Below are 27,733 nucleotides of genomic sequence, written 5' to 3' on the forward strand. Positions count from 1 at the left end.
CTTAGATGCCTTTGTGTAATGTATTGTCTGTACAATTTAGTTTTGTAGAATCTAAAAAAAATTCATGTAATTCAAGGTTTTTCAACCCCACAATCCATTTTTGAATAGAACTCGAAATGAAGTTAAATTTATTTAAGGCTCGAACAAGAGGAGCATGTCGTGAATGCTCCATATTGCATTTAATCTCATAGAAAGGTAAAGAGCTAAGGAAACTACGCTGAAATGAATTCTTTTCTAAATACTTGTAAAGTAACAGTCAACACCGCTATCGAAATGAAAGCGAGAGGATGGATTTACTTACTTACGTACACTTAAGTTAATCAAAAGGAAAACCTAACTGATATAAAGAAATTGGCTCAACAAAGCATAATGTACTTAGAGCGTATTTCGAAAAATTTTTTTGGACCCGCTCAATTCTGTTTATGTCGATTTTATGACTTGGCCTCAAAATAAAAGTAGTGAACGCCGTAAAAGTTAGTAAAGAGAGAGAGAGGAAATCCAAGTACTGAAGGACGTTGTTATATATATTTCATTAATGCCCAATTAATTAGTGGATGATGTCGAAAATTTCACGAATTTCGAAGTATTCCATTTTAAAGATTATTTCCAAAAATTATTTTTTCCGCTGCAAGTGTATTTGTTTTTTTTTTTTTAATTTTCGTACAAGTGATCGATTTTTGTAGAGTTATACGAATTATTTAACTACTTACACTGTGTCATCTATACCTGGCCTATAATAGGTATTCAGCCGTCGTAGTAGCTTCCAAAATATCGATTTTCTAACGTAGCAGTCTACCTTCTCGAGTGTTATCGTTAGCGCGCTTATCTGCCACTTTCAGAAGTGCAGCATCCAGTTACTTGCTCTCGAACGCTCCGGGGCGGCCAAGTGCCCTTTGTTAATTATTGAATAACTCAAAGAGTATTTGTCGGATTCACTTCAAACGAAAAAAATCCAATTTTTTGAAAATTCTGATTACTCTTAACCCCTTAAAGACATCTCAAAAATATTGTGAAAATAATTTCTCAAAAAAATTAATTAGGGATCTTCTTTGATAAAATGTTGATAAAGAGAGCGTAAAAGTGTGTACGAGCTAAAGTAGCAAATAGTTACCCACTTCCTTCTTAAGATATGCGACACTTTTTATGCTTTCTTTCATAAGAAATTAGGTTGCGTGTACTCAAAGCAGCTACCTGTGCCGGTAGTTGAATTTTTTGTGCTTAGAAAAAAGTTTGCTTGTTCCAAGCTACTACTTCAGAACTATTCACTTGTTCGAAAAACGCTAACGTACTTTATTTAAAAAATAATCAGCCTAAAAAAAGACAATGAGCTTTGGGGGCTTCACTTACATTTTTTGATCCTCCAGAAATAGCGGTTACGTTCTGTAATGACCCGTGGTGTCCAATATCAAATACAAATAAATTAGTTCATAATATTTTGGATTTTATTAATAGATTTTATTTTTATCAAACCAGTCGATACACACAAAGAATCTTCTCTATCTGAACGCCAAGGCGCCATTTTTAGTCTCCTCCCGCTGTCAGTCACTTTCCGTGTTGCCATATCATTTCCTCGCATCCGGGCTGCCAGGTCTCCACACCCCTCCCTTGTTTTTCAATTTCAAAATCAGTTTTGGATTACTGTTTCCTGGTTCATCATTCGTTGCTGTAGAAGATGAGGCTAGGGCTCCTGGTTCCGGAAGCTCTGTAGTTAACGAATCAGGGACAGGTATTCTTTTCACGTGACTTATGTTTCGACGGAAGACTTTGCCATTACCACGAATTACAATATCGTTTCCACTACGGTCTATAACCTCGTATTCCACAGTATCAAAATTAGTCGTCAGCTTGTTTGGGAATAGTACATTTCGAAGAAGAACTTTATCACCGACCCGAATTTCGTTTTCTTTCGCTCCTCGATTCGTGTCCCCTTTTTGCTTTCCCTTTTCTTTATTTAGCATGTCCATGTCTTTAGCTTCTTCATCTAAAATGTTCTCCTTAATGTCGTGAATTGATGGTATTTTATCTCGCAGCCGTCTATTGAATAATAATTCCGATGGTGATCTGCCAGTCGTACCATGAGGAGTGACATTATACATCAGAATGAACTTTTGTATCTCCTTTTTATAATCTACTCCCCTTGAGTGAGCAATCTGTAATCGCTTAAGAATTGAACGGTTTATATTTTCCACTTCGCCATTAGCTTGTGGCCAATAAGGTGGAGACGTCATCAGGTCAATAGCATTATCTGCACAGAATCTTTTAAATTCATCGCTGACAAACTGCCGTCCATTATCAGCAGTAATGGATGTAGGATAGCCCAGTCTCGAAAACATCTCTTCTAAAATATCAATTATTACCGCGGATGTAATTTTCTTCACAAATCTCAACTCATGATATCTGGAATAATAATCGATTACAACAAATACATATTCATGGCTCGGCAACGGTCCCAGCAGATCCATGGCTAAGCATAGCCAAGGCCCTTCCGGTAGAGCGCGTCTGTTCATTGGGGCAGGTGGATTTGGTTCTTCTATTCTGGTAATTCTAATACCCTGGACCTCAAATTAGATGGTATCACTATTTTGGTTCCTCTCAATAGAATATTTCCTAACGTACATAGTTCGAATCTGTATGGAAAATATTTGCTTTTGTGATCAGTACTCCAGCTATCGTTCTTTACTCTGCTTATTGCATCCATAAGATCCGGATCCGAATTATTTCCGCGCGCTTTTTCCAAAATTGTCAATGCAGGCGGTATGGATTTCTCAATAATTGTGCTTATATGGTGTTCGCAGCCCTTATCAAAATTTTCGGACTTACCCGTACAAAGTCTGGAAAACGAATCAGCAATATTTGTTTTACCTGAGCGGTACACAACTTTGAACTTAAATGATTGGAGCCGTAGGACCCATCTCTCGATACGTGCAGGAGGCTTTGATGTAGGTTTAAAAATCGTTTCTAACGGCTTGTGGTCTGTAACCAGCTCAAATTCAATTCCCGCTAAGTAATAATAAAACCTTTCGACGGCCCATACTAAAGCTAGACTTTCCTTTTCGGCTTGTGAATACCGCCGTTCGGTTTCAGATAATATTTTACTAGCAAACGATATTACCTGTGGGCTTTCATTCTCGAATTGCAGAAGAACTGCTCCCAAAGCTACTGGACTAGCGTCTGCAATGAGTTGGGTACGACTCTTCGGGTTGAAATACGCCAATGTTGGCAACATAGCAAGCCTTTGTTTCAATTGGTGAAATGAATCATTTTGAAGTGTGCCCCACACAAATTTCGCGTCTTTTTTAGTCAACTTTCTAAGAGGTTCTGTGACATTACCTAAGTCTGGAATGAACTTGCCAAGATAAGTTACTAATCCCAAAAAACTCCGAGTTTCTTCCTTGTTTGATGGTGCTCGAAATTGCAAAATAGTATCTACTTTTGCAGGATCAGGATCTATACCTCCACTTGATAAGATATGACCCAAGAATTTTAGTTTTCTTACCTTCCAAAAACATTTCTCGTCGTTTAGTTGCACATTGTACTCCTTGAAAGTTTTTAAAACTTTTGCTAAATTCTTATCGTGTTCCATTTCCGTTCTTCCGTATACAATTATGTCGTCAAGGTAGTTCAAAGCATTCTCACAACCTGCGAGTAAATTCTCCAGTGTTTTCTGAAAAATCTCAGGAGCCGAGTTCACTCCAAACAGAAGACGTTTGTACCTAAAAATACCTTTATGGGTAATAAAAGCCGTTATCTCACGACTGCTCTCATCTAGTTCCAGCTGGTGATAAGCGCTTTTTAGATCTAGCCTTGTAAAATATTTGGCGTCTTTCAGTCTGGTCATAAATGAATCAAATGTGGGAAGGGGGTAATTCTCCCTCAAAATGGCTTTGTTTGCTCTCCTCATGTCAATGCATATGCGCAAATCTCCATTTTCTTTATGTATAATAACCACAGGAGACACCCATGCACTCGGTCCCACTACCGGCTCGATAATGTCTTGCGTTAAAGCTTCATTTAACTTCGCTTCAACTTTTCCCTCCAATTCTGCTGGAATTCTTCTAAGCGGTTGCTGAACCGGCTTAATGGAGTTATCAATTGTTAAACAAACTTTGATATCTTTGATTTTTGGAAACGGCTGAATTTCACGTATCTGGTTCACCCCAAGACCTAGCTTCAACACATTTAGTTTAATCGCAGTATCTCTCCCTAACAAAGATTGTCTACCATTTTCAATCACGTAAAACGTAGAAATCAAGTCTGATGTCATCTGTACTCCAATAACTGACTCAAAAACAACTTTAACTTTTAGCAAGTCGTTCCCAGCGTATGCACGAAATTTCTTTTCTGAATCCGTTCTCGTATTCCACATAGTTGCTTGCCGCCTCTTTAAAACTTCCCAGTCATCATCACTCAGTAAATTAAACTGAGATCCGGAATCAATCAGCATCGATATTTTATGACCCCCAATGTAACACTCTATTTTCTCATCCATGTTAGAAATTGAGCCATCCTCTAACATAATTTTGAAACAATCAAAAGCTTGTACATCGCTATCTTTTGTTTCTTGCTCGAAATTATCTGCAACTGAAACATATTTTACGTTCGATGTACCGGGCTTCGCTCTTTTAGCATTTTTGTTGAAGGAATCTGGTTTACGTTTATTACTTCTTGTGCGACACATGCGAGCGAAATGTCCAACAAAACTGCATTTATTACACTTCGCGCTTTTCGCTGGGCATCTTACATTGCTGGCGAGATGTCCCTGTTGTCCGCATCTGCTACACTCTTGGCCAGTTTGTTTACTGGTTTCAGAAGACGAAATTTTGCAAATGCCAGAGCAAGTCGGAGCCGTTGTCATATCACCAGATTGACTGTTGATTTGCTCATATATGTGACACATTTCTATTACCTCATTAAGTGAATATTCTTTCTCCAATAATCGTTTTTTAAGATCTTTCGGGGCCCAAGCATCTATCAATTTGTCTTTCAAATTATAATTTATAACCTCTTCTTTAGTTTGACCAAACTGACATTTGTTGATCTGATTTCTTAACCGCAAAATAAAATGACTTAAATTTTCATCATTTTCTGGTAGTAGTGATCGAAATAAATGGCGCTCAAACGTTGAGTTTCTTTTGGGCGAAAAATATTCGTTTAGCTTTTTAACCAGAATTTCAAACACATCTTCATTTGAGCTCGGTTCTATCACCGCACCAGGAATGTTATATATTACTTCCTGGAGTTGTATGCCACCTAGGTGCAATAACTTATTGCGTTTCTTTACCGAATCTTTAATTTCTTCTGCTTCAAGATATAATCTAAAAGCACGATACCATTTTTCCCACTCAATTCGAATTAAAGATTTATCAATTTTTATTTATTATCAGGTCTCCACATGTTCTGTTAGGTGTTCCAAAAAAAGTAAGGATTTCTACGGTTCGGTGCAGAATTACCACCAACAATTGGAAGAGTATTATAGGAGGGTCTAAAGTTGTTATTGGAATGTAACCCTAAGTGGCAAAATTGATTACAAAAATCTTCGTTCAAATACATATTTCCACGCATTTAATCCGGAGGCAAGAGAATCCAGCAGTAAGTCGAAATAACCGAATAAGTAGCTGCGCCGCCAACAGCGCAGCATTTCATGGTATCACCCTTGAGAATTCCCTTTATTGCACTCGAGTGAGTAAATGCAATATTTTTGCATCGCACATCGACTACGAATTATTTAAATTTGCTCACATGTCAACTAGTAAAGAATACTTGTCACTATATTTCAATTGAAACACTTCAGGCGCACATCCATTTAAGTAAGTGCTTTTGCCACTTGAGAAGTGTTGCACAAGAACAGTATTATTGAACAGCTTTAGAGGAACTTATGTGGAGCATAAGTGCGCATAGTATATGCATATGTACACGTAGTATGCATATGCAAATCCACGGTAGCAATTGACTCTTAATCAAAGTCATTCAGCTGGCTCATAACTTCGCTCAATTTATCGTTTTCAACATCACCTACTATAAACTACATAAACAAGTATAAGTGTAGAAAGTGACAACCACTTTATGCTGCTAATAGCATTTCTAATGAAAAATCTCTCAAATAATTAGCGCAGATTCGTGTGAAAGTGACAAAGCTGATAGCCTCATCCTACAAAGTCTTTCAAATACGACTTTCTTCTTCTTCAAAAGAAAATTTAACTTCTTTGTTTGACTGAAACACATTATCTGATTAGAGTGTCTACGGTTAGTGAATGTATTATACTATTTTTGATATATCCATCTCCCAACAACTCTTTTGGTACAAAGTACCTGATGTCAACTCACAAAAAGCCTTATTGTCTTGGACAGCAACCGATAAAGCGAAATTTTAGATAACTTTGTGTAAATTGGCATCAGCATCAGCAACAAAAATGACGTCAGCCTGGAGATTAAACGGATTATACCTCTTGCCAACAGGTGAATCTTTGAGTTCAGTAGACAATTGAGAAGTCGACACTCTTCAAAATGCTCATCACTCCAGTCCTGCTATATAACGCAGAAGCATGGACGATGTCAACAGCAAATGAAAAAGTTTTGGAAGCCTTCGAGAGAAAAATTATTCGTATGATCTTTGATCCTCCCTGCGTTGGGGAAGATTATTGCATGCGGTGAAATAGTGAGCTATATGAGCTACATACATCGACATGGACAGGGTTTAGCGTGTAAAAATACAGCGGCTATGTTGGCTTGGCCATGTCATCCGTATGAACGAAGACGCTTCAGCAAGGTGAAGCTACGGCCCGGTACCCCAAAAAGGAAGACAAGGAGGAGGAATACGACATTTCCATTGGAAGAACCAAGTATTACAGGGCCTGTCAGTGCTTAGGATTTCTTACTGGCACCAGCGAGCGCAGGACAGAAATAGCTGGCACACCGTTTTGGATTCGGGAAAACCGACACACCATTGTAACGTCACATAATAAGAAGAAAAATGATTATTTTGCTGACATTTAAACATAGCGAGTATTTCTCACCAAATCTTATCTTACAAAATTCGAATTATTTCTGTTATAGTCAACTTTGTTTTTAAAATAAGCCTACAGAAGACACTTTAAAGGCATTCAATCAGGCGCTCTTGTTGAAGAAATTACTGCAGAAAAGTTTGAAATAGTTTTTAGGTGGCATTATTGGAAATGAAGAAATTATATGAGAAATGGACAGTCTCGCTGTATATCGTGAATATCCTTTCCATCAACTGTCGATCAAAAATCACATAGCTAACATATCTCGATATCGTTTCCTAACAATATGTTGAAATTCATTTTCCCGCATACTTTGGATAATTTGACGATTTTCATTTCACTTTATTTGTCGCCGAGTAAACATGAAACGCAGAAAGGAAATAATTGCCATGTATAGTTTTTATTATTCATGTTGCTATTTTTTCGCTCATGTATATATAAAAGAAATGCCAAAAATCGTCAACCGATTGCAAGAAAAATACATTTTTTTGCCAACTTACGATCTGTTGCAAACCATGCCACACGCACGTCGATCTGTCAGCCGATCGTTATGATTTAAGATTATGTCCCGCTCAAGTATCCATTAGGTTGCACCTTGGCTTAACATTTCACTCTGTGAGCTGATCATTGCATCTTTCAAGTTTAATTAACTTTAAGACTACAGCGATTCTACAAATGCCTTGACTGGAAGCAACAGAAAATTTGATCATGATTTTTTTTATTGCGGACTCTGTAGGATGATTAAAATGAGCAAACACATCCAACATTTTTTCGAAATTCATATTTTTATAGAATATCTTTTTTTATAATTCCTAAGCGAAGAAACAATTCCGTTAATGGTAGCATTTCTACAATGCAGTTTGTCCGTTAAAAGAGACGACATCGACCTCTGACAGTAGTCAAAAACAAAAAAAAAACACAGTTCTGATAGAAGTTCGAACTTGATATACCCTGTAAAATTTCTCGTATCATCTGTTGTATGAACGTATTTTACGCAGCGACCTGAAATATCTATTGTACTCCCTTCATGGGTTCAGAGAATTTTTCTGAGCCCAATTTCCTCCTTTCTAGTATTTGTCCAATTTTATCGAATTTTATTTCCTCCTCTGAAAAAATATGTTTACTCAGGTGTTTATTCCACTTATATATACATCAATGCTGGATGCAATCAGATCTTAGGCGGTTTCATTTACCTCACTACAGAACCTGGGAGTTTCATTGAAATATATTTACCAAATTCCTGTGTTACACTACTACTTCTTTTTTTTTATTGGCGCGATAACCACTTACGCGATTTTGGCCGAGTTTAACAAAGCGCGCCAGTCGTTTCTTTCTTGTGCTAACCGGCGCCAGTTGGACACACCAAGTGAAGCTAAATCCTTCTCCACCTGATCTTTCCAACGCAGAGGAGGCCTTCCTCTTCCTCTGCTACCACCAGCTGGTACCGCATCGAATACTTTCAAAGCCGGAGCGTTTGTATATATTCGGACGACATGAAAAATAACTACAAATTCTACTTAGTAGAAAAATGTTCTCTTCAGAAAACACAATGTTTGGAAATTGACCGCTTTCGTCTAAGCGAAGCAACTCCTTGGCTCTCTCAAGTCTGACTTATTGCTGCTTTGGTGTGAGATCATGCGCCTTTTGGATCTTGTAAGGCTTGACTTTGAGATCATTTTTTAGTATGCCGTGGATGCTACATTCAGATATTTTCAGTTCTTTGGCCATTTGATTGACACTTCGTCGGGGATTTCGCTCAAGTCGCTTCTTCACGTTTTGAACCATTTCACGTGACGTTGCAGTCTTTTGATGATGACGTTTCTCGAGGCTACTAGATCGAGATCATTGTAACGAGTTATTTAAGGTGTTCGAGCTTACAAACAACCGCTCGTTGTGATTTTTCCAGCCAAATATAATGCAATCGCACTTTACTCTTGGAAAAATGCTTCCGTGCGCTTGTAGACAATATTCTGGACTGTCATTTAGCCAACTAACAGACAGCTGATGCACGCGCGAGTGGTCTGAAGTTGGTTACATTTCAGTGCCGAACCCTGTATAATATCTGCAATCTGAAAGTACACCGATGTATTCGTGTTTGCCAAACGCAATGTAAAAGCAATTTTTAATAAAAAGATACAATTTTCCTCGGATTGGGTAGTTTTTCTTAGGAGTTTTTGGTGAGTAGTCTTTGTTCTGCCCACATACACAGCCGGCATCTCAATAATATTTACGAATATTTTGCAATAGAATATCCTGTTTTTGGTCAGCCTCTTCCTTGTCGATCTTCAACAAAACCGTTTTCTTGAAATTTATACTTTGAATGGTCGACTCATTCATATGATTAAACCCACGAATTTCGACATATATTTTCTTTCTTCTTTATAAAAATGGTCCATTTATAATCATTTTATATAACTTGAATACGTTGTTCTATGTACACATGTGTGCTTGACAAATGCCAAAGATGACGAAAAGAAAAAGGAATCACGCACTACTGACATCTAGGCACCACTTTTGAAAGACCCTTTGTTTGGTTGTTTGGCCGACTTTCTGCTTCAATTTCTGGTGTGCGTCATGGCGTTGTTTCACAAATTGAGAAACCTACAATACCTACTCCGTATGAAAGATGGTACTTCATAAGGAGCTTTTTTAAAGTAGAAAAACACTGGAAGGTTTGCCATTGCCTACTGAGGGCGATCGCTTTCAGATAAACCCTTTTCTATTACTTTGGTGGCTCGTGCCGTGCACCAACTCATTCAGTTGTGGTGGTCGCCATTGCATAGATGTAGGACTCTGAAATTCCTTTATCAGACACAGCAAAATGACATTGACATTGAACAAAGTTTTCCTTATATTTACGAGGTGTGTTCAAAAAGCATCGCGAATTTTGTGTTTTTCAAATTTTTTTATTTATTCATTAATATCTATTTTGTCCCCTTCAAAGTAATCCCCATGAGATATTATGCACTTGTGCCAACGTTCTTTCCAATCTTCGAAGCATTTCAAAAAATCATTTTTTTTATCTTGTTCAGCTCCTCCTTCGATGCCGTCTTTATCTCCTCAATCGGGAACAAGAAAAAGTCACAGGGGGCCAGATCTAGGGAATACAGTGGCTGTGGCATCATTAGTGTGTTGTTTTTGTGTTTTTACCAGAAAAGTCGCGCACAAGCAACGATGTGTGAGCAGGGGCGTTATCGCGGGCGTTATCCGGGCGTTTCTGGCGGATTGCTTCACGCAAATTGCGCATAACTTGCAGGTAATATTCCTTATTGACCCTTTTACACTGTGGCAAGAACTCATGATGCGCAACACCCCTGCAATCGAAGAAAACGGTAAGCAAAACTTTTACATTCGACCGAGTTTGCCGCGCTTTTTTCGGTCTTGGACCAAATTTGGGTCGTCGCGGACAGAGTTCAAAATCTTATTATCAATGTTCATGCGATGCTGCTTTTGGTCGAAATTGAGCAGTTTTGGTACGAACTTTGCGGCGACCCGTCTCATGCCCGAATCATTGAAAAAAATTGAGTCGCACGAGCCACTCGATATGGCTAGGTTCTCAGCAACTTCTCCAACGGTGATTCGACGGTTGGCCAATACCATTTTCTTCTCTTCATAAATTTTTTCGTCTGTTGTTGAAGTGCTCGGGCGTAAGGCACCCTTTTCGTCGTTCACATCTTCTCAGCCTTCTAAGAACATTTACATTTTGTACCACCGATAAACGTTGCTTGGGTCCAAAGTAGCTTCTCCGTATGACACAGTCAACATTCGGAATGCATCCGCGCACTTAATTTCGTTTTCTCACACAAAATTTGATACAGGTTCTTTGATCCATCTTTTTGAATAGATAAAAATCGAAGACGAGCCGAAACTCGTGCAAGCAAAGCAGCCGTCAACAATTAACTGAACATTCAAAATGGCCGAACTCGTCGGCATGAGTGAGTGACGTGAGTAGCAGCCACCAACAAAAATCGAAATTCGAATATACGTAACCTGCGAAAATTCAAAATTTGCGATACTTTTTGAACACACCTCGTATATTTGACAGGAGGAAAAGTTGCAGATATGTCGTTTGTGTAAAATATATCAATTCCTGGCATTTATGGAACGTTTAGTGTAAAATATCTCTTATTATCCAAAATAAACGTTTCTTTGCTCTAATTTCTGCACATCCACCAACACTGGGTTTTAACCGCTGGCATCTGTTCGTGTGTGTTCATTGGCTGCCTTTTCTTCTTCTTCTGATCTTAATTTTGAGTGATTTCAATATTTTTCAAATTACAGTTTGCGTGCGGCTTCGGTCAGATTTATACCATCTTTATTGTGATCTCCTCAGTTTCTTTGAATAATTTTTAGTAATAAGAATGTGTTTGCTTGCATATTTTTCTTGTTTGTGGGTTTGTTTTCGAGTAAAATGCACACATCTATATATACAATTTGCTTTTGAATAACTTGAATAAATCTTCCCATAGGGTGATTAATTTTGCGCCACTTTGTACATATCTTATTAAACTTGAACCAGAAAAATTTAATTTAATCGAAAATATTTTTGGAAAATCTGCTCAAAAACTTCAAGGATATTAAAGGATAAACATTTAATCACAATTTTTTCAAGTGTTTCAGAAACGATAGTTACAAATAAACAACAATTAACAAAAGTTAGATTTCCTTCATATGACTGCATCAGATATTTTCCTGCTTCACCAGTGAAATTTTTTACGCTTTCATAAAAATCTGACCTGCCGATAATTACACTTCAGCACCGCACTCACATATCGATTTTCTCATGGGTATTAAAAAAGTTAGATGTTATCGAAAGGTGTAATAAAAACAAAACAGAATCGAGTTTTAAATTGCACTACTTCTAAATTCACATATTTTGCACGCCTTATGAGTTGATGGAAATATGCATACAGGAATATTCATTTATTAATGCACTCACATATTTATACAAATTACTTACAAATGTATGCGAGCATGTTTGTGCTTGTGTGTACGAGTAAAATATTTACGCTGTCACGCTCATACTTTAAATACATTTCATTGTTATTTTTATTATGGCAACAGTGAACTTTACATATTTGTTGTGATGGCACACTGAAGGCACACTAAGGCTGAAAAAATTGCGATATTTATAGTAGAGTGGATCGAATCGAATAACGACGGATTAGAAATGTAAAATGGCTATTCATATACAAGGATATGGGGCAAAACACGCCAGGTACGAGAGTTGCTATTTATATATACTTTCAGCACATTAGTAGAAGCATGAATAGTGGTGGTTGAAAATGATTTCACTATATTTCTTTTATACTGATCAATACAATTTTGCATTCATTTGAACTAGTTTTCGAATCACTTCATCCTGTCGCATTTCATCCAGGAGTTTCTTTTTATTTGTGTGGCATTCGACCAGAACATATCTTTTATACTACAAAGTGATCATGCAAGATCTTAATGATGCTCGTCATACTAATGCCCAAGGATGCCTTAATCTTATGGTATGCAACATGATGATCTTGCTCAATTATATCGGGCACAACATCAATATTTTCTGGTGCAACAATTCATTTTGCACTATCTCTCTATCATTCATCGGTGAGAGGACCACGACCTCGAGAAAATTCATTGAACAGTTTTTTACGGCGCAAAAAGATGATGTTTGCTCGCTATGTCATGATCTTAGAATTTGCTAGAATGGTTTTGTTTTGTCCAATAAATATTTTAAATATTTTATTTTTTAATTTTTTTTTTCAATTTCGAAATTTCTAAATTACTTTTAACAATATCCACGGAAAACTTGGAAACTTCTTTGCCCAATAAAAAACTTTTTTTTTATTCGTTTTTTTCAAATTTTGATATTTAACATTAAATTTAATTATTCTCAAATGAAAGCTAGGAATTTTTACTTTAAAATAGTATCTAAATATTTTAAGAGTATTTTTAAAATTCCGACAATCTTTAATCATTTTGTTTAAATAATTCGAAATATTTTTTCTAAAAAAAAATTTTGGTTTTAGTTTCTCCGAGTTTAGAATTTCTTAGAATTTCTTTTTTGGCCAAACATTTTTTAAACATTCTTTTATTGTTTTTTAATTTCAATATTTTTATATTATTTTTAGCAATAATTTAGATATTCGAAACTTCTTTCACCCAATAAATATTTTCTTTCTTTAATTTCTTTTCAAATTTTGGTATTTTACATTATTATTAATTATACTCAAATAAACTCTAGGAATTCTTCCTTTAGTAAAATATCTAATTTTTTTTGGAATTTTTATAACGTTCTGACAATTTTTTCATCTTTTTGTTTAAATAATTAAGTTCGAAATTTTTCTTTTCAAATAATATCTTAATTTTTTTGAGTGTTTTTAAAATTTCGACAATCTTTAATCTTTTTCTTCAAGTAATTCGAAATATTTTTTTCAAAAAAATTTTGTTCATTAAATTCTTCGAGTTTAGAATTCGCTATAATTTTGTGTTTTGTCCAGAAAAACTTTTAAATATTTGTTTTTATTTTTTGTTAATTTCGAAATTTTTAATTTATTTTTAACAATATCCACAAATTAATTGTAAACTTCTTTCGCCCAATAAATATTTTCTTTTTTCAATTTCTTTTCAAATTTTGGTACTTTAAAATTTCATTAATTATACTCTAATGAAAACTTAGAATTTTTCCTTTAAAATAATACCTAATTTATTTGGGAATTTTTATAAAACTCTGACAATTTTGTTCAATTTTTCGTTTAAATAAATAAGCGCAGACTTTTTCCTTTAAAATAGTATCTACTTTTTTTGGAATTTTTCTAAAAATCTGAATATTTTTAATTATTATTTTTTAATTATTAAAAATTTGTTTTTCTTAATTTGGGTTATAATCTAATGAAAACTTGGTGTTTGTCCTCTTAAATAATACCTAAACTTTTATGAAAAAGCCGTATTTTATGATTGATTTTCCATTTTGAATTTGAGGCGACAGCTGAAGTTTAGATTTGAAATAAAAGACTAGGGACATTTATCCCACAACTCGTTTTTTTTCAACAGCTGTGCCGATATTGTGAGAAAATATCTTGTAGTTTCTTCACTACGATAATACACTGGCTTATAGTTCTTATCTTCTATGAGTCTATATAATCAAATCCAACTCCGTACGCACCTAATGTAACCCCGAGTGACCCAAGCATCTACTTTGCTTAAATCATTTTGAATTGATTAATGCGATACAGTAAAATTCGTAGATTCCAAGACTAAGTCTGTGGAAAGTGCTCTTAAGATTGAAGAATCGTTCGCTTATTATCTGTATTGGGCCTGGGAAGTTTCTTACACAATTTAGAGTTTGGCGAAGCCAGTTGTGAGTTCCACTATTCCGAAGGAAAAAGTAGAGAAAGTTTGATAGCATATTCTTCAGTATCACTACAGCCAAGCTGTAGCCATTAGCGCTTTAAAACTCCAAGAACAAAGGAAAGAATTTTCATGTAACTTACATCAAAAGCACGCACCTGGTAGAAGTTATTATATAAGATTTATTAAATCACAGAGGATAAGATGGCTTGGACACGGGTTTAGAATGCCCAAGAGGAGAACAACTCGAAAGGCAGTTGAATTACGCCTTTTTGGAGGCCGAAGAAGAAGACGCCCCAGAAAGAGCTGGATCGAAGACGTTGAAGGTGACTTTGCAAAGCTGAACGCGCGGCGGTGGAAGGAAGTAGCCTTAGTTGGAGACGGGTGGCGAAAGGTTGTGAATGAAGCAATGGTACACAAAGGATTGTGATGCTAAGAAGAAGAAGAGGTAGAAGGAAGTTATGGAGTTAAAATGATCTAAAAAAAAAATGCTTGCTCATTTTTTATTGGTTTCTGAAGTTATGGTATTTGAATCAGATTTATATTGATATTACAAATAAACAAAAGGCGTGTTTGACCAAGAAATGTAAACCTTAATCTACTTCAAAAAAAAAAAAATTCCGAATAAAAAATTAATTTTCTGTATTTTATTTCGCTTGTCCGTTATAAAATTTATGTCATAAAATCACATGTGAAATGACCGCTTCGACTTTACAAATGTACTAAACAGTTTTGCTTTAAAAAATTTACCTATGGATTTTGAACAATCTTTGGTTGGCGCCTTTGAATTATTCCGAATGCCTACACACATGCTCGTACATACGTACTACGTTTATAGATATGTATAAAAAAAAATTCTTCGACCATCATTCAAAAACTAGTGCTCCGATTTTAACATTTTTTACATCAAAAGTATTGGTCGTAGATTGTTTGTGTGTAATACTCATTTTAACTGGGTGTTGCCACATGTTTTTATTTGAAATAAAAAATTACAACATGGGTATCAATCAAATGCATTTAAGAAAAATTTATTCCACACAAATTTTTTTTAAAGTGTTGCCACCTAAATTTTATTGAAAAATATATTTTTTTCTAACATTCCACTTAAATATTAAGACAAGGTATACATCTAAAGGTTAAAAAAAAAATATTTTTCGCTGGTGTTGCCACCTTTTTTTTTTTGTAAAATAATAAATTGATTGCAACACTATATTAATTGCAAAAATATATACTTATATCATACATATATCAATATAAGGACAGATATAGTTTTAATTCAATAAATGGCGTTGCCATATAAATTTACAGAAATATATAATTTAATAAAAAAATTTCCTTAGAAATTAGGAGATGTAATAAGACTGAATAAAGCTTTATTTAATTTTTTTTTAGTATGGCGTTGCCACCTAACTTGTAAGTCGTAAGTGCTATAAAATAGTGTAGATGAATTAAGTACTTGAATGTGTATCAGCAAATTATGGTTGGGAGCGTTTTGATTAAAAAGTAAATTATAAATGGTGTTGCCACTTACTTTTTATTTCAAAAAGTAAAATTACCGCTTAATATAAATTGTAAATATGCAACTAATTTTTTAAGTTTTATTAAGCGAAAATCCTACCGATTTTAGAAATTTATATCAAAGTTAGGTTGGATTATGGTGGTAGTCGGTCCAACTCATTTAGGTCTTATTAGTCCGTTTTGCGACACGGGAACCTCTTATGAAGCACAGGGTTGCTCCAATCTCCACGCCATACAGTACCGTGCGAGAAATGAAAAAGGATCAACCTAGAAAACCTGCTCCGATTACAGCTAAGGCTGGACAATTGCAAAGGAAGTGTTCAACTGTTTCTTCCTTTTTCTCATCTCTACAATTTCGAAGTATTCATGGAAGAAAGCTCCTAATCTCAAGGAATGCCTGCCAAGTACCAAATGACCGGTTATATAAGCCACGACCTTCGAGATATCCTTTATTGAAAGTTTGATTAGTCCTTTTTCTTTAGCTTATTTATTTTCTGCCATAGTGACCTAGTAGTTACCCATGTGTCTTCATCTCTACATGACTTATTGGCCTCTTGGATAATGCTATTAGATAGGTATCCTACTGGTACTTCTATCACTGAGCAATTGAAGAGTAGTACCTTTCATGGCTAGCTTATCGGCTTTTTAATATCCCTCAATGCCTCTGTGCCCCGGAATCCAACTAAGACTGTTCCTGAATACGACAATAATATCATTTAGAGCTGCCTGGCATTCCTGACGAACCTTTGATCTAAGTATAGTCCATTCATTGATTTAGTGGCCGCCTGGATATCCGAGATCGTATTCACAGTAGTTTTTGTTAAAGGATGAGAATTTAGGTACGTAGCCACTTCTTTTATAGCTAAAACTTCCGCCCGATAGACGCGGTCTATCTGTAGTCTATCAGTAGTCTGGTATTCGAGCAGATGGTTCCAGTCCTAATTCCTTCGAAAATACTTCACTGTCAACCCTATTGTCTAGCTTGGAACCATCTGTGTTGAAATTTAGTTCCCCCTTCTTCTTGGCTTTGAGGTTTGACCTTCTCTTCTTCAGAATTTATTTATAAGTATTAAATAAATTCATTGCTTTTGCTACGCTACCGAAGCCGCTAACTCCAGTTAATTAAGAAACAAAATCGGTTTAGGGATTTCAACGGTATGAGTTAATTTTTACTTCCACAATTTTAATATGAATTTCTTACTCATTCTTTCCAAGAATCCTTTCTTAGCATATTCCACAAATCGACCCATCCTAACAAACAGTTAGAAAAATATGACTCTCATATAGGTGAAGTGAAAAACGCTGCTCGCATCCACTCATATAAAAATGGGCAAGGTGAGGGAGGTGTAAGAAAAAAATAATATTTCTGTCTGTGTATGCGTTGAAGTATTTATGTTAAGTACGTATCCGTGCGCTCGGCGAATGTTAAATATAATCTGCAACATAATATCGCTATCTCATTACTTGCCACAAACATTACTACTCTACCCACACATACTCGTATAGCCATACAAATGAAGCCACTTTAGCTGTCTCGCTGCCTGTCTGATATCGCAAACCGACCGACAGATTTACCTGCCAGCTCGGTTGCCTTGGTGTTGTGGCTTTTGGGAATGAAGCGAATCGCGAAGCTGTCATGTTGCATGCCAAAAGCCACCCTATCGTTCTGACTCGCCTACTCTACTTATCCACCTCGCTCCTCTTTCTCCTCAAGGCTCAACAATAAGCTAATGTCGCATCTAAAACCGCGAACAAAATAAGTAAAACAATGAATGAAATACAAGAAATTACATGCAAAGTTAAGAATATAAAAAATGCAACTGAAGGATATGAAGTAACGTAAAATTACGTAGGAGTATTAGAGGAGGTGACCTTTTTTTTTGTATGTGACAGTCGTAGGAAAATGCCATGCGAAGAAAATATAAGCAGCGCTAAAAATAAAAGAGTTATGAGAGTTGTGGCCTCGTACCAGAATGCGACTGCGATGCTATGGCTAATGGCGCTGAGGTCGACGATACGGTAGGTGCATGTGTATGCGTTGTATGTGTGTGTGTATATTATGAGACACCATGGGAATGTAAAAGGAATACGCTCCACTAATACTAACAAAGAAATAAGGAATGTCGCAGCATCGCAATAAGGTCAGGCGATGGCAAAGCGTACACAAAATAAGATCACGACTTAAGTTACTTAAGCTACTTAATAAGAAGAAATCTTTGCAATCGTTATATGCAAAGTGAATTGCAAAAACATTTATTCTCCATAAAACATCTATTTAATATAAAAACAACTTTTCCTTATAGTCAAGCAGCAAACAGGCACAACTGAAGTAGAAAAGGTCAGGTACAGGTCAGCATTAGATAGCAACGAGTACGCCGCTAGTGTTAGAATAAGTTGTGTTATGTTATTTACCATTATGTTAAGTTATGAGGTTAGGTTAGGCCAGGTTAGGTTTAATTAGTAATAATAAAAGTTGTGGGCAACCGCCGTAGCCGAATGGGTTGGTGCGTGACTACCATTCGGAATTCACAGAGAGAACGTCGGTTCGAATCTCGGTGAAAACACCAAAATTAAGAAAAACATTTTTCTTATAGCGGTCGCCCCTCGGCAGCCAATGGCAAACCTCCGAGTGTATTTCTGCCATGAAAAAGCTCCTCATAAAAATATCTGCCGTTCGGAGTCGGCTTGAAACTGTAGGTCCCTCCATTATGTCGAACAACATCAAGGCGCACACCACAAATACGAGGACTAGCTCCGCCAAACACCCAAAAAGGGTGTACGCGCCAATTATATATACATATAAAAGTTGTGGGAGATTACTTTCGAGTGGGTGCTCCGAACGAAACCACATTTAAATATTAAAACACTGAAATAATTTTTTGATCCCACAGCAAAATGAAAGGGAAAAAAGGATAAAAAAGTTATTGTAAGCTGATTAATGTGAGCGGTTTGAGTCAAGTGATTATAATAGGCCTCTATCGAAACCTTGACCATCATAGTCGAGTGAGTTTGTGCACGATTACCAATCCCTGAGTCAAGCACCGCAAAATATAATAAATAATGGACAAGTTTGCTAATAGCGGTTACCCCATGGAAGGCAACGAGAGATCTGGCAAGTAGATTTCTGTTTAAAAAAAAATCTATTTAAAAAAAACATTGAGGTATCTTACATACTTTTTCTTCTTCTTACTTGGTGCAATAACCGCTTATGCGATTTTATCACAGTTTAACAAAGCGCGCCAGTCGTTTCTTTCTCGTGCTAACCGGCACCAGTTGAACACACCAAGTGAAGCCAAGTCCTTCTCCACCTGATCTTTCCAACGCAGAGAAGGCATTCCCCTTCATCTGCTATCACCAGCTTGTATCGTAGCGAATACTTTCAGAGTTGGAGCGTTTGTATCCATTCGGACGACATGACCCAGCCAACGAAGCCGCTGGATCTTTATTCACTGTGCTATGTCTATGTCGTCGTAAAGCTCATACAGCTCATAGTTCCATCGCCTGCGATATTCGCCGTTGCCAACGTGCAAAGGTCCAAAAATCTTACGCAGAATCTTTCTCTCGAACATTCCAAGCATCGCTTCATCGGATGTTTTCATTGTCCAAGCTTCTGCGCCATACATTAGGACGCGCATGATGAGAGTCTTCTAGAATGTTAGTTTTGTTCGTCGAGAGAAGACTTTACTGCTCAGTTGCCTACTTAGTCCAAAGTAGCACTTGTTGGCAAGAGGGATTCGACGTTGGATTTCCAGGCTGACGTTGTTATCGGTGTTAATGCTGGTTCCTAAATAAACGAAGTTTTTTACAAACTCGAAATCATAACTGTTAACCGTGACCTGGGTTACAGATGGTACTTCATCTCTTTGGGAAGTGTAAGCAATATTTTCACTAAAGTGTTGGGTATCAGAAAACTGTGTACCCAAAGGGTAGCGCATTTCCTCAGAATGGACTAACAATGGCACAAAAACACAATCGAATGCGACTTTCTCAGCAACATTTCGAGCTTTTTCGAAAGAATTTCAGTGGACTTTGTGCGTCGATTCATCAGTATGAATGAGACTTGGGCCTATCACCACGATCCTAAATCAAACCAAAACACTAAAGAATGGTGTGAATCTGGTTCTTCGGCTCCGAAACGAGTTCGTGCCCAGAAATGGGCCATGCATCAGTTTTTTTTGGGATACGAAAAGAAGTTTCTTTGTGTGGAAATTCATTCGGTTTGAAATCCAAGCAAAAGCTTAAAAACTCATTCATACTATTCGCAAACTGGTGGCCGTATAATCTGGCTCTGGGTAAGATATTTAAAAGTAATGAGATTGGGTATATACGCAAGCGTCCAAAACTAGTGAAAAAAGCTAAGAATGCTTATGTTGGCGTCCGGGTTAGTGTGTGAACTCCATCTGCTACAGCTATGATAGGTCTCCATTCTAGCACCTTCGCCTTCAATCGTCTCTAACTCTGTGAGAAACACTTCGCAGCAAACAATGGCTCTATTGTGTCGCTCGGAAAAATTTTATTTTCTTTGCGTGAAAGCTTAACTACAGTTTTTTTATTTTTCTCTAAGAAATGTCTTTATCGCGTTTGAGTAAAACGAATATGCTCGCTATCATAGGTCGATATATTCTGCCACAATACGCATTCGCGTCGTCGCATACGTTAGCCTCCTCTTCATTAATCCTATAGCCAGTATTGGGCGCTTTCATAGCTGTCACCGGAGCACATACAAGTAAAGCGTGATATTTTTCTATTGCTGTCTTTTGGTTTCAATTTATTTACTTTTGACGGTTATCCTATGTCACTGTTCCTTTCTAAATATATAAGTTACAATTCCCTTTGGGTACCTGCGCTGCAATTTCAAAATTAAAGGCTACTCCTATCCATATGCTAGAGTACGCACTCCTTTGGAAGACGGAGGAAAAACGAAGAACGAAAAAATGTTTCTGATAATGTGCAAGTTTTAAAAAAAAATATTAAAAAATAAGAACCTCTGCCGCGGTAGCGGTGTTGGGGAGAAAAAAAGACGTGCACCGGTGGTTTAAAAGCTTACATCAAAGTTTTCGCACAATCTAATGTTAAATCAGCATAAGAATCTAAGTGATTCTTACACTTGAGTTTTATGATTGGATTAGTTGTGTGAGTTTTATGTGGAAAAGCGGACGACTTTTCTAAAGATATTGTAATCGTCTAACTCTGCAATGGAACTCTTCAATGGCTTTTTTGTTACTTTGGAAAGAAAACGTAAAAAATGCACATAACAGCGGAATATAGCGTGTTAAAAGGTGCTACAAAAATGTTTTCATAGAGTCTTAGTATAAGTCTTTTAATACACCAGAGCTCAAATTTCAACTTGAACGCCAAAAATAAGGCGAAACGCAAAGTGTACAGTGTAACTTACTTATAATCAAATTAATTTCTTCAACACACATTAACGAAATTTTCGCTAACAGAAAAAACTATAAGTTTTTATTCGAAAAATTAAAAGAAAATAAATATATTTATTTTTCTACTGTTACCTTTAACTTAATGAACTTACCTTTCTCAGGTATAAGGTTCACAGAAGTGTCGTCCCGAATATCCTCCAGTAACTCTTCATGATTTTGCATCTCTGTGGATGATGAGTCAGCGCAGCGACGTTAGATAGGACAAGTCAAACCAAGCCAGAAAAGTCACCAACAGTGACAGCAACAACAGCAGCAATTAACAACAATGGGAGATCAAAGTAATTGGAAATGAAGCAGTTCAGTTGAACAGCCATCCATCGTTTGGTGATACCGCAAGTAATATTTTTTAAGCATTTTTATTTATTATATGCAATTTTTGGCACATTTATTTATATTTGGTAGCATCAGTAGAAGAAATATGAAAGTAGAAAGACAATAGAGAAGGAAAATAGTTAAAAATAGCTGTTATAAGGAAATACAGATTTATATGAGTAGGAAAATATTAAGTGACAAATACTGGGCTGCCCATATTCGACGGACCCATGAGTTTTTTTTTTTAAATCAAAGAAAAACACAATTTTTTTGATGTTGACGATAATAATCATTTTATTTGGTTCAAGTAGATTTGTTGACATTACTTTTTGAATATGATATCTCTCAAATGGCCGCCTTGAGCCTGTATGGCGTATTGTGCCGATTTTGCAGAATTTTCTATAGTTTGAGCTAACACTTCGGCTGGAATAGCGGCTATTTCCTCACGGATGTTGTTCTTGAGCTCTTCTATGGGCTTTGGCTTATTAATATAAACCTTTGATTTTAAATATCCCTACAAGAAGAAGTCAGGTGGCATTGAAACGGGCGAACGCGGTGGCCGGTCAAAATCGCCATTTTTCGACATCAATCGACGGGGAAACAATTTCTTCAAAAAATCGATTGTGGTGCAAGCTGTGTGTGGTGGAGCGCCGTCTTGTTGAAACCAGAACTGCCTCATACGCTTGTGATGAATAATTGGCATCACAAAAGTGGTTATCATATCGCGATAACGCTCCTGATTGACGGTAACAGCTTGACCATCGTTTTCGCACTAACGCCGCACCAAACAATGACTTTTTCATCGAAAAGAGGTACCTCTTGAATTTCGTGAGGATTTACAGTGGTGTAAATACGGAAATTTTGCTTGTTTACCGTCCCATTCAATAAGAAATGAGCCTCATCGGACATGATGATTTTGTTCCAAAATTGCACGTCATCTTCAGCCATTTCGATGACTCTTTGGGCCCATTCCAATCGTCGAGGCTTGTCCGTAGGCGACAATCTTTGCGTCAATTGAATCTTATACGGGAATAAATGCAAATCAATTCGGAGAATTCGTTGTAAAGTGGTCCGAGCAATGCCCAAATGCTGAGAATGGCGATTTTGGGATGTCCTTGGCGACGTCTCAACACTGGCCCGTACAAGAGCAATATTCTCATCCGATGGCCTTGGTCGGTTGATTTGACCTCTTTGGATTAGAAAGAGCATCACCAGTCGAAAACCTTTCGTACAAGCGTTTAATGGTGTTCTTAGAAGACACACTTTTCACATTATTTAATTTTTTATATGCACGTTGAGCTTTCACAATTGACTTCTTTTGTTGAATGTAAATTTCAACAAATTGGGAGCGCTCGCGTGGCGTGTACTGTTCTATGGTAAAAATCAGCTTGGACCGACGCTTCCAACGCGGTATGTAATTAAGCGATCTGACATTTTTGTCAAAAGATACAGGGTTATCAGATGGGTCCGTTGAATATTAACAACCCTGTATATCTATCGAGATATGCGTTCAAAATAGGAGGAAGGTAGGGCTAAAAACCAGTGGAGCTGTGTGTGTTTTACGCGTTGTGTAGTAAGTGGCATCGTCCTCTTGCATTCTCATATGGGCAAGTTAATGCCATCCTATTCAAAGATTTTGCTGTCATGTCACGATAACGTTCATGGTTTTCCGCGACAGCATTACTAGCATTACGGTCTGCTGGCCAACTTCTTTGGCCCAGAGCCCGTTTTGCCACTCTTTTCTGCAGCCATCAAAGCCACGTTTAGAAAACGGGTTACTCTAACCCACAAGCGAGCCTGGCAGGCTGAGAGAGGCTGCAGATGTACTAAACTGATGTTATCTGTCATGCCTCCTCCTGTCATCAAGCAGAAGGGAATGCAGACAGCTGATTGAACTGATGACGGGCCACTTTCTGTAGGCGAAACACATGGAAAAGGTAGGCTTCTCAGATAGTGTACTCTGCCCAGCTTATGAAGAGGAGGATGAGACGCCAGACCACTTCTTGTGCGTCTTCGCTCGAATCAGGTTTGAGGTATTTGGCACTGATGTGTTAAGAAGCGACCACCTTGGCTCCTTGGCTCCACAAGATCTACTCAGATTTCTTCGGAGAACGGGTAGATTTAAAGAAAACGAAATGGGGAGTCTAAGTGTAGCACAATTAATGTCTGAATGCTGCACTTTCTAGTTGGCCCGACAAAAAAAGAAACGGTCTGCTGACTCTGCCTGGCTAAAACCTCTACCAAATAGTGGCTCGTTGTAGGTGCATAGTCTTCCTTCAATGACATGTAGATTTATCATATGTAAGTGCAGAAGTTTTGTCGTTAGTGTATCAATGAAATATGTTGACCGAAAAACTCACGAAATGCAATTCTTGCAGAACGGCCGTTTTCATAATACGAGTACATGTTGATCACTTTTCCTCATTTTTCAACTGAGTAGCGTTCGATGTAAGTTTGTCCTTAAGAGAATCGTCAAACATGGGCTACGGCCACGGTAAAATCGTAGCTGGCATTTCGGTGCTTCGCAGACTGGTGGATTATCACTCCCGCTCAAAATTGTCATTACAACATTCACGACTCTCCTACCCTCAAGGAAATAGCGGGAACGGGATGATTTAAGACAGGGCGCGTCAATCCATGTGTACAGAGATGGGCCAAAGCTTGTGGTCAGGGTGGGCGGAGCTTTATAATTCGAACATCTGAGGATCCTCTTTAGTGTTCGGCATTCCTACTACAGGGAGTCTTCCAGGTTCAACTGATGGTAATAAAAAATGTCCTGACACTGGTACAGATTGATGCAATACCGGAAGATGATATTTACATTTTAACTGATAGCCAGACAGAGATAAAACCCTTCACAAAGTAGTCCATAAGTTTTAAGGTAGTTATGAAATGCCGCTTCTCTTAAAGAGAAGTTTAAGTCATTTCACCTAAAGATAACATGGGTTACGAGAAGTTGTGGCATTGAGGATAACTGCAGATCCGATGATCTAGCAAAACTCTTCACCAAGTTGACTGATGAGTACACAGACAAATAACCTGCTTTTGTTGAGGAAATTTTAAGAGTACCGAACGAAAGATGGCGTATTGAAGGATCGCCCGACAATTGTGGTCGGTTGTCTAAGCTAAACGCACAGAATCTCTGCAAAGTCAAAATAAGCACAGTTTTAGCACACTGATTTCGATTAAAACAGGACACTGATTAATAGGATCGATGTGCAAAATCATGGCTTCCGCAGAAGCTGCCTAGAGGAGTAAGAGGAAGAGGCGATCTCACGCCTTCTGTGTCATTGTTCAGCTCTATCCAGGCGCAGATTTACCGTTTTTGGCAGAACATTTTTTTTAATGACTTAGAAGGTCTCAGTACTGTTAAGTCCCGGGATCTTCTAAAATTTCAAAAAAGTACACACTGGTTTTAGGAGAGGTAAAGACAAGTTCCCTTGTGGCATCACAATGAGCTATGAGGCTGCGTGTGGCTGTTGACAACCGATTCAACCCAACCCAACCCAAAACCACTTGAAGGTAGAAAGAAGATTTACACATATTTTCTCTGATCCCTTTTGTGATCTGTATTTCCTCTGTAATTAGATGGTTCAATTTTGTACAAAATATTTTTAATATAATGCTGTATATGGACTCTCATTACATGCGAATTTATCATCGCAGTGATTTCCTACTCTGCCTATTGAACTCCTGCACTATTTATTTGTAGAGTTTATCACCAAAACAATTTTCTTTCTTACTTAGGAAATTACTTCATTTAACGTGCTTAAACTTCGTTTTCATGAGAAGTTAAGTATATAAATGCTCCTTCCTACGCGTCAAGCAATGCCTGCTCCATGTACTTTCTTACTGCTTTTCATTTCCGTTTACTTTTGCGGTAATTTCCTCAACTAAAATACTCAAATTTGCAAATAACTACCTAAGCGCTGGCCGCCAAGATGGACCCTCGCAGCTGTTTCTAGTTCAGCTCTTCCATTGTACAGAGGCTACCACTTTTAATGGTTTCTTTGCAAAGTTTTTCTCTTTACTAAATAAACTTATCTGCAATCACGTGTAATACGCACTTGAATGCCAATAGCATTACGGGAAAACTGCGAGCTCACTTTGCTGACTTGTGCGCTGGTATACCTGCAGGCGCAGAAGTTGGATTTCGTGTGATAGGTGCAAACAAAAGCGGGCAGGGGTATTTGTTTAGATGGAAAGGCAGAAGACTGCTTGAGTAAAAATGGTAGATTGAAATTTCTTAAATTTTGCCTACATAATTTTTTAAGTTTAGTAAGAATCGTAAATCTAATTCAACCAAATTTATGTGCATATATTTTACCACTCAGACATTTGCGAATCAATAAACAAATCATGCATAAAACAACCCACAGATTGCCAAAAATATATTATACAAAAACAAAAAATGGATAAAGGTCTACTAAAAGTAATAACTAAAACCCAATTCTTGTCCACAATGATTCTGCCAAATCCAAAAAAGCGCAAACTCAGGCAACAATAATAACAAAGGCTTACGCTTCACAAAAGTAAACATGTAAACAGTCTCACACATGCATACAAAAACACACATATGTTTTAATCATGAACATAATGAACAGACAAACATCCAGTCATACCGTTAGGCAAGCAACCGACTAATACTCGTACGCAAAATTAAGTCATTCAACCACAGCACAGCTAACCAAGCGAGCCTCAGACAGTGCAGAGATACAATAGGTCTGACAAGTGACCTGTGTATGATATGCGTGAGTGTGTATGTATGCAAAAAATCAAACTTGTAGCGAGTCAAGACAAAACACACTCATTGCAGGCGGCCAGACAAAGTATGAAATGGTCTATAAAAATGTCAGACAAGAGAACAAAAGCTAAGCAGCATTTCAAATGTATACAGCGATGTAAAGGGACTTTCAAAAGTGACGTCAGTGGTGAGAAATTTCTAGACGGTACCTTTTTTATGTCATTTAACAGGTATAAAGGGTGGTTAAATTTCAAGGGCCGATGTTGAATTGGAACAACACCTAAACGTCAAGCTTTTTTCTGCATTTCATTTTACATTTTTCAATTTCAGACTAACTCAATTTGAACCATGGAAAGATACAAATCGAGCAATGCGTTAAAGTTATTATGAAAACGGGCGTTCAAATCAAAATGCACATCGCGCACTTCATCTTCAGTGATGAGGCACATTTTCATGAAATTTTGGTGAAAATAATAGTACGAATGAGTCGACAATTTAAAGATTCGTAAACATTTTTCAAAAACCTCTTCTGCCGAGAATAGAAAAAGGGCTGACACACCAAAAACTCGTCGTTCTGTTCAGAATATTGCTGGTGTAGCACAAAATGTTGCTGAACAACTTTCAACATCGATTTATAGACGTTCTTAATGATTAAATATTCATGAATAGACTCTTTGGCGGATTCTACCTGTGGACTTGCCCACGGTGGTCATTTAAATGGTGTCATGCTTCACATATTATAAATAATTGTTAAGAGCCTTATTTTGAATAAAAATAGTGAAACCTGCAAGACTTTAAATTTTTACGTGCTTTATTTTAAAACAAAATTTAGGCGCGTCTTTTGAAAGACCCTTTATGTTTACATCTCAACCAAAGTAGGCGCAACGCAGACTACGAGCAAACATATGCGTATGCTTGTGGATGCTTGTGTATTCCCTGTAGTCAAAACTACTAGTTCTGAACTGACTTACTTTCAGTTTGATTAGCAGCTGAAGTAGTTCAATGTCTATCTTTTTCAATGCTAAAAGCTGTTATTTTAAAAGTGTCGATGAACTACGAAGTGTCCAACTATCTGCTTGTACAGCAGTATCAAACCATTTAGCGAGTTGGACAGTATCAGTATCAGCATTATACAGGTTAACACATTAGCACCAGTCTTACAGCAATTAAGTACTAGTTCTTAGTGGACCAGTTACCGAAGTAGTTCATAATTAGCTAGTTACAAATGGACCAGTTAGCGAACTTATTTATAATATACCAAAAAATTGCACTCCAATTTCTGACGAAGAACCTCACCTTTGAACGAGTTGAATCAATAAATAAAAATTACTCCATGAATTGGGGCATAATAGACCAAAAAATGGTAGTGAAAATCATTA

The 27,733-nt window shown here is 37.1% G+C and overlaps 1 protein-coding gene across 1 annotated transcript in view; it reads right to left on the reverse strand.

Moving 5' to 3' along the window:
- Positions 1 to 27,733, reverse strand: part of LOC129248269 (cell adhesion molecule 1) — a 371,310-nt gene that overhangs the window by 249,904 nt on the left and 93,673 nt on the right. Inside the window, exon 2 of the mRNA XM_054887754.1 lies at positions 21,391 to 21,462. Coding sequence (XP_054743729.1) covers positions 21,391 to 21,462 — 72 coding nt within the window. The remainder of the gene's footprint in view (positions 1 to 21,390; positions 21,463 to 27,733) is intronic.

Source organism: Anastrepha obliqua, chromosome 5 (genome assembly GCF_027943255.1).
Source record: "Anastrepha obliqua isolate idAnaObli1 chromosome 5, idAnaObli1_1.0, whole genome shotgun sequence".
Lineage (NCBI taxonomy): Eukaryota > Metazoa > Arthropoda > Insecta > Diptera > Tephritidae > Anastrepha > Anastrepha obliqua.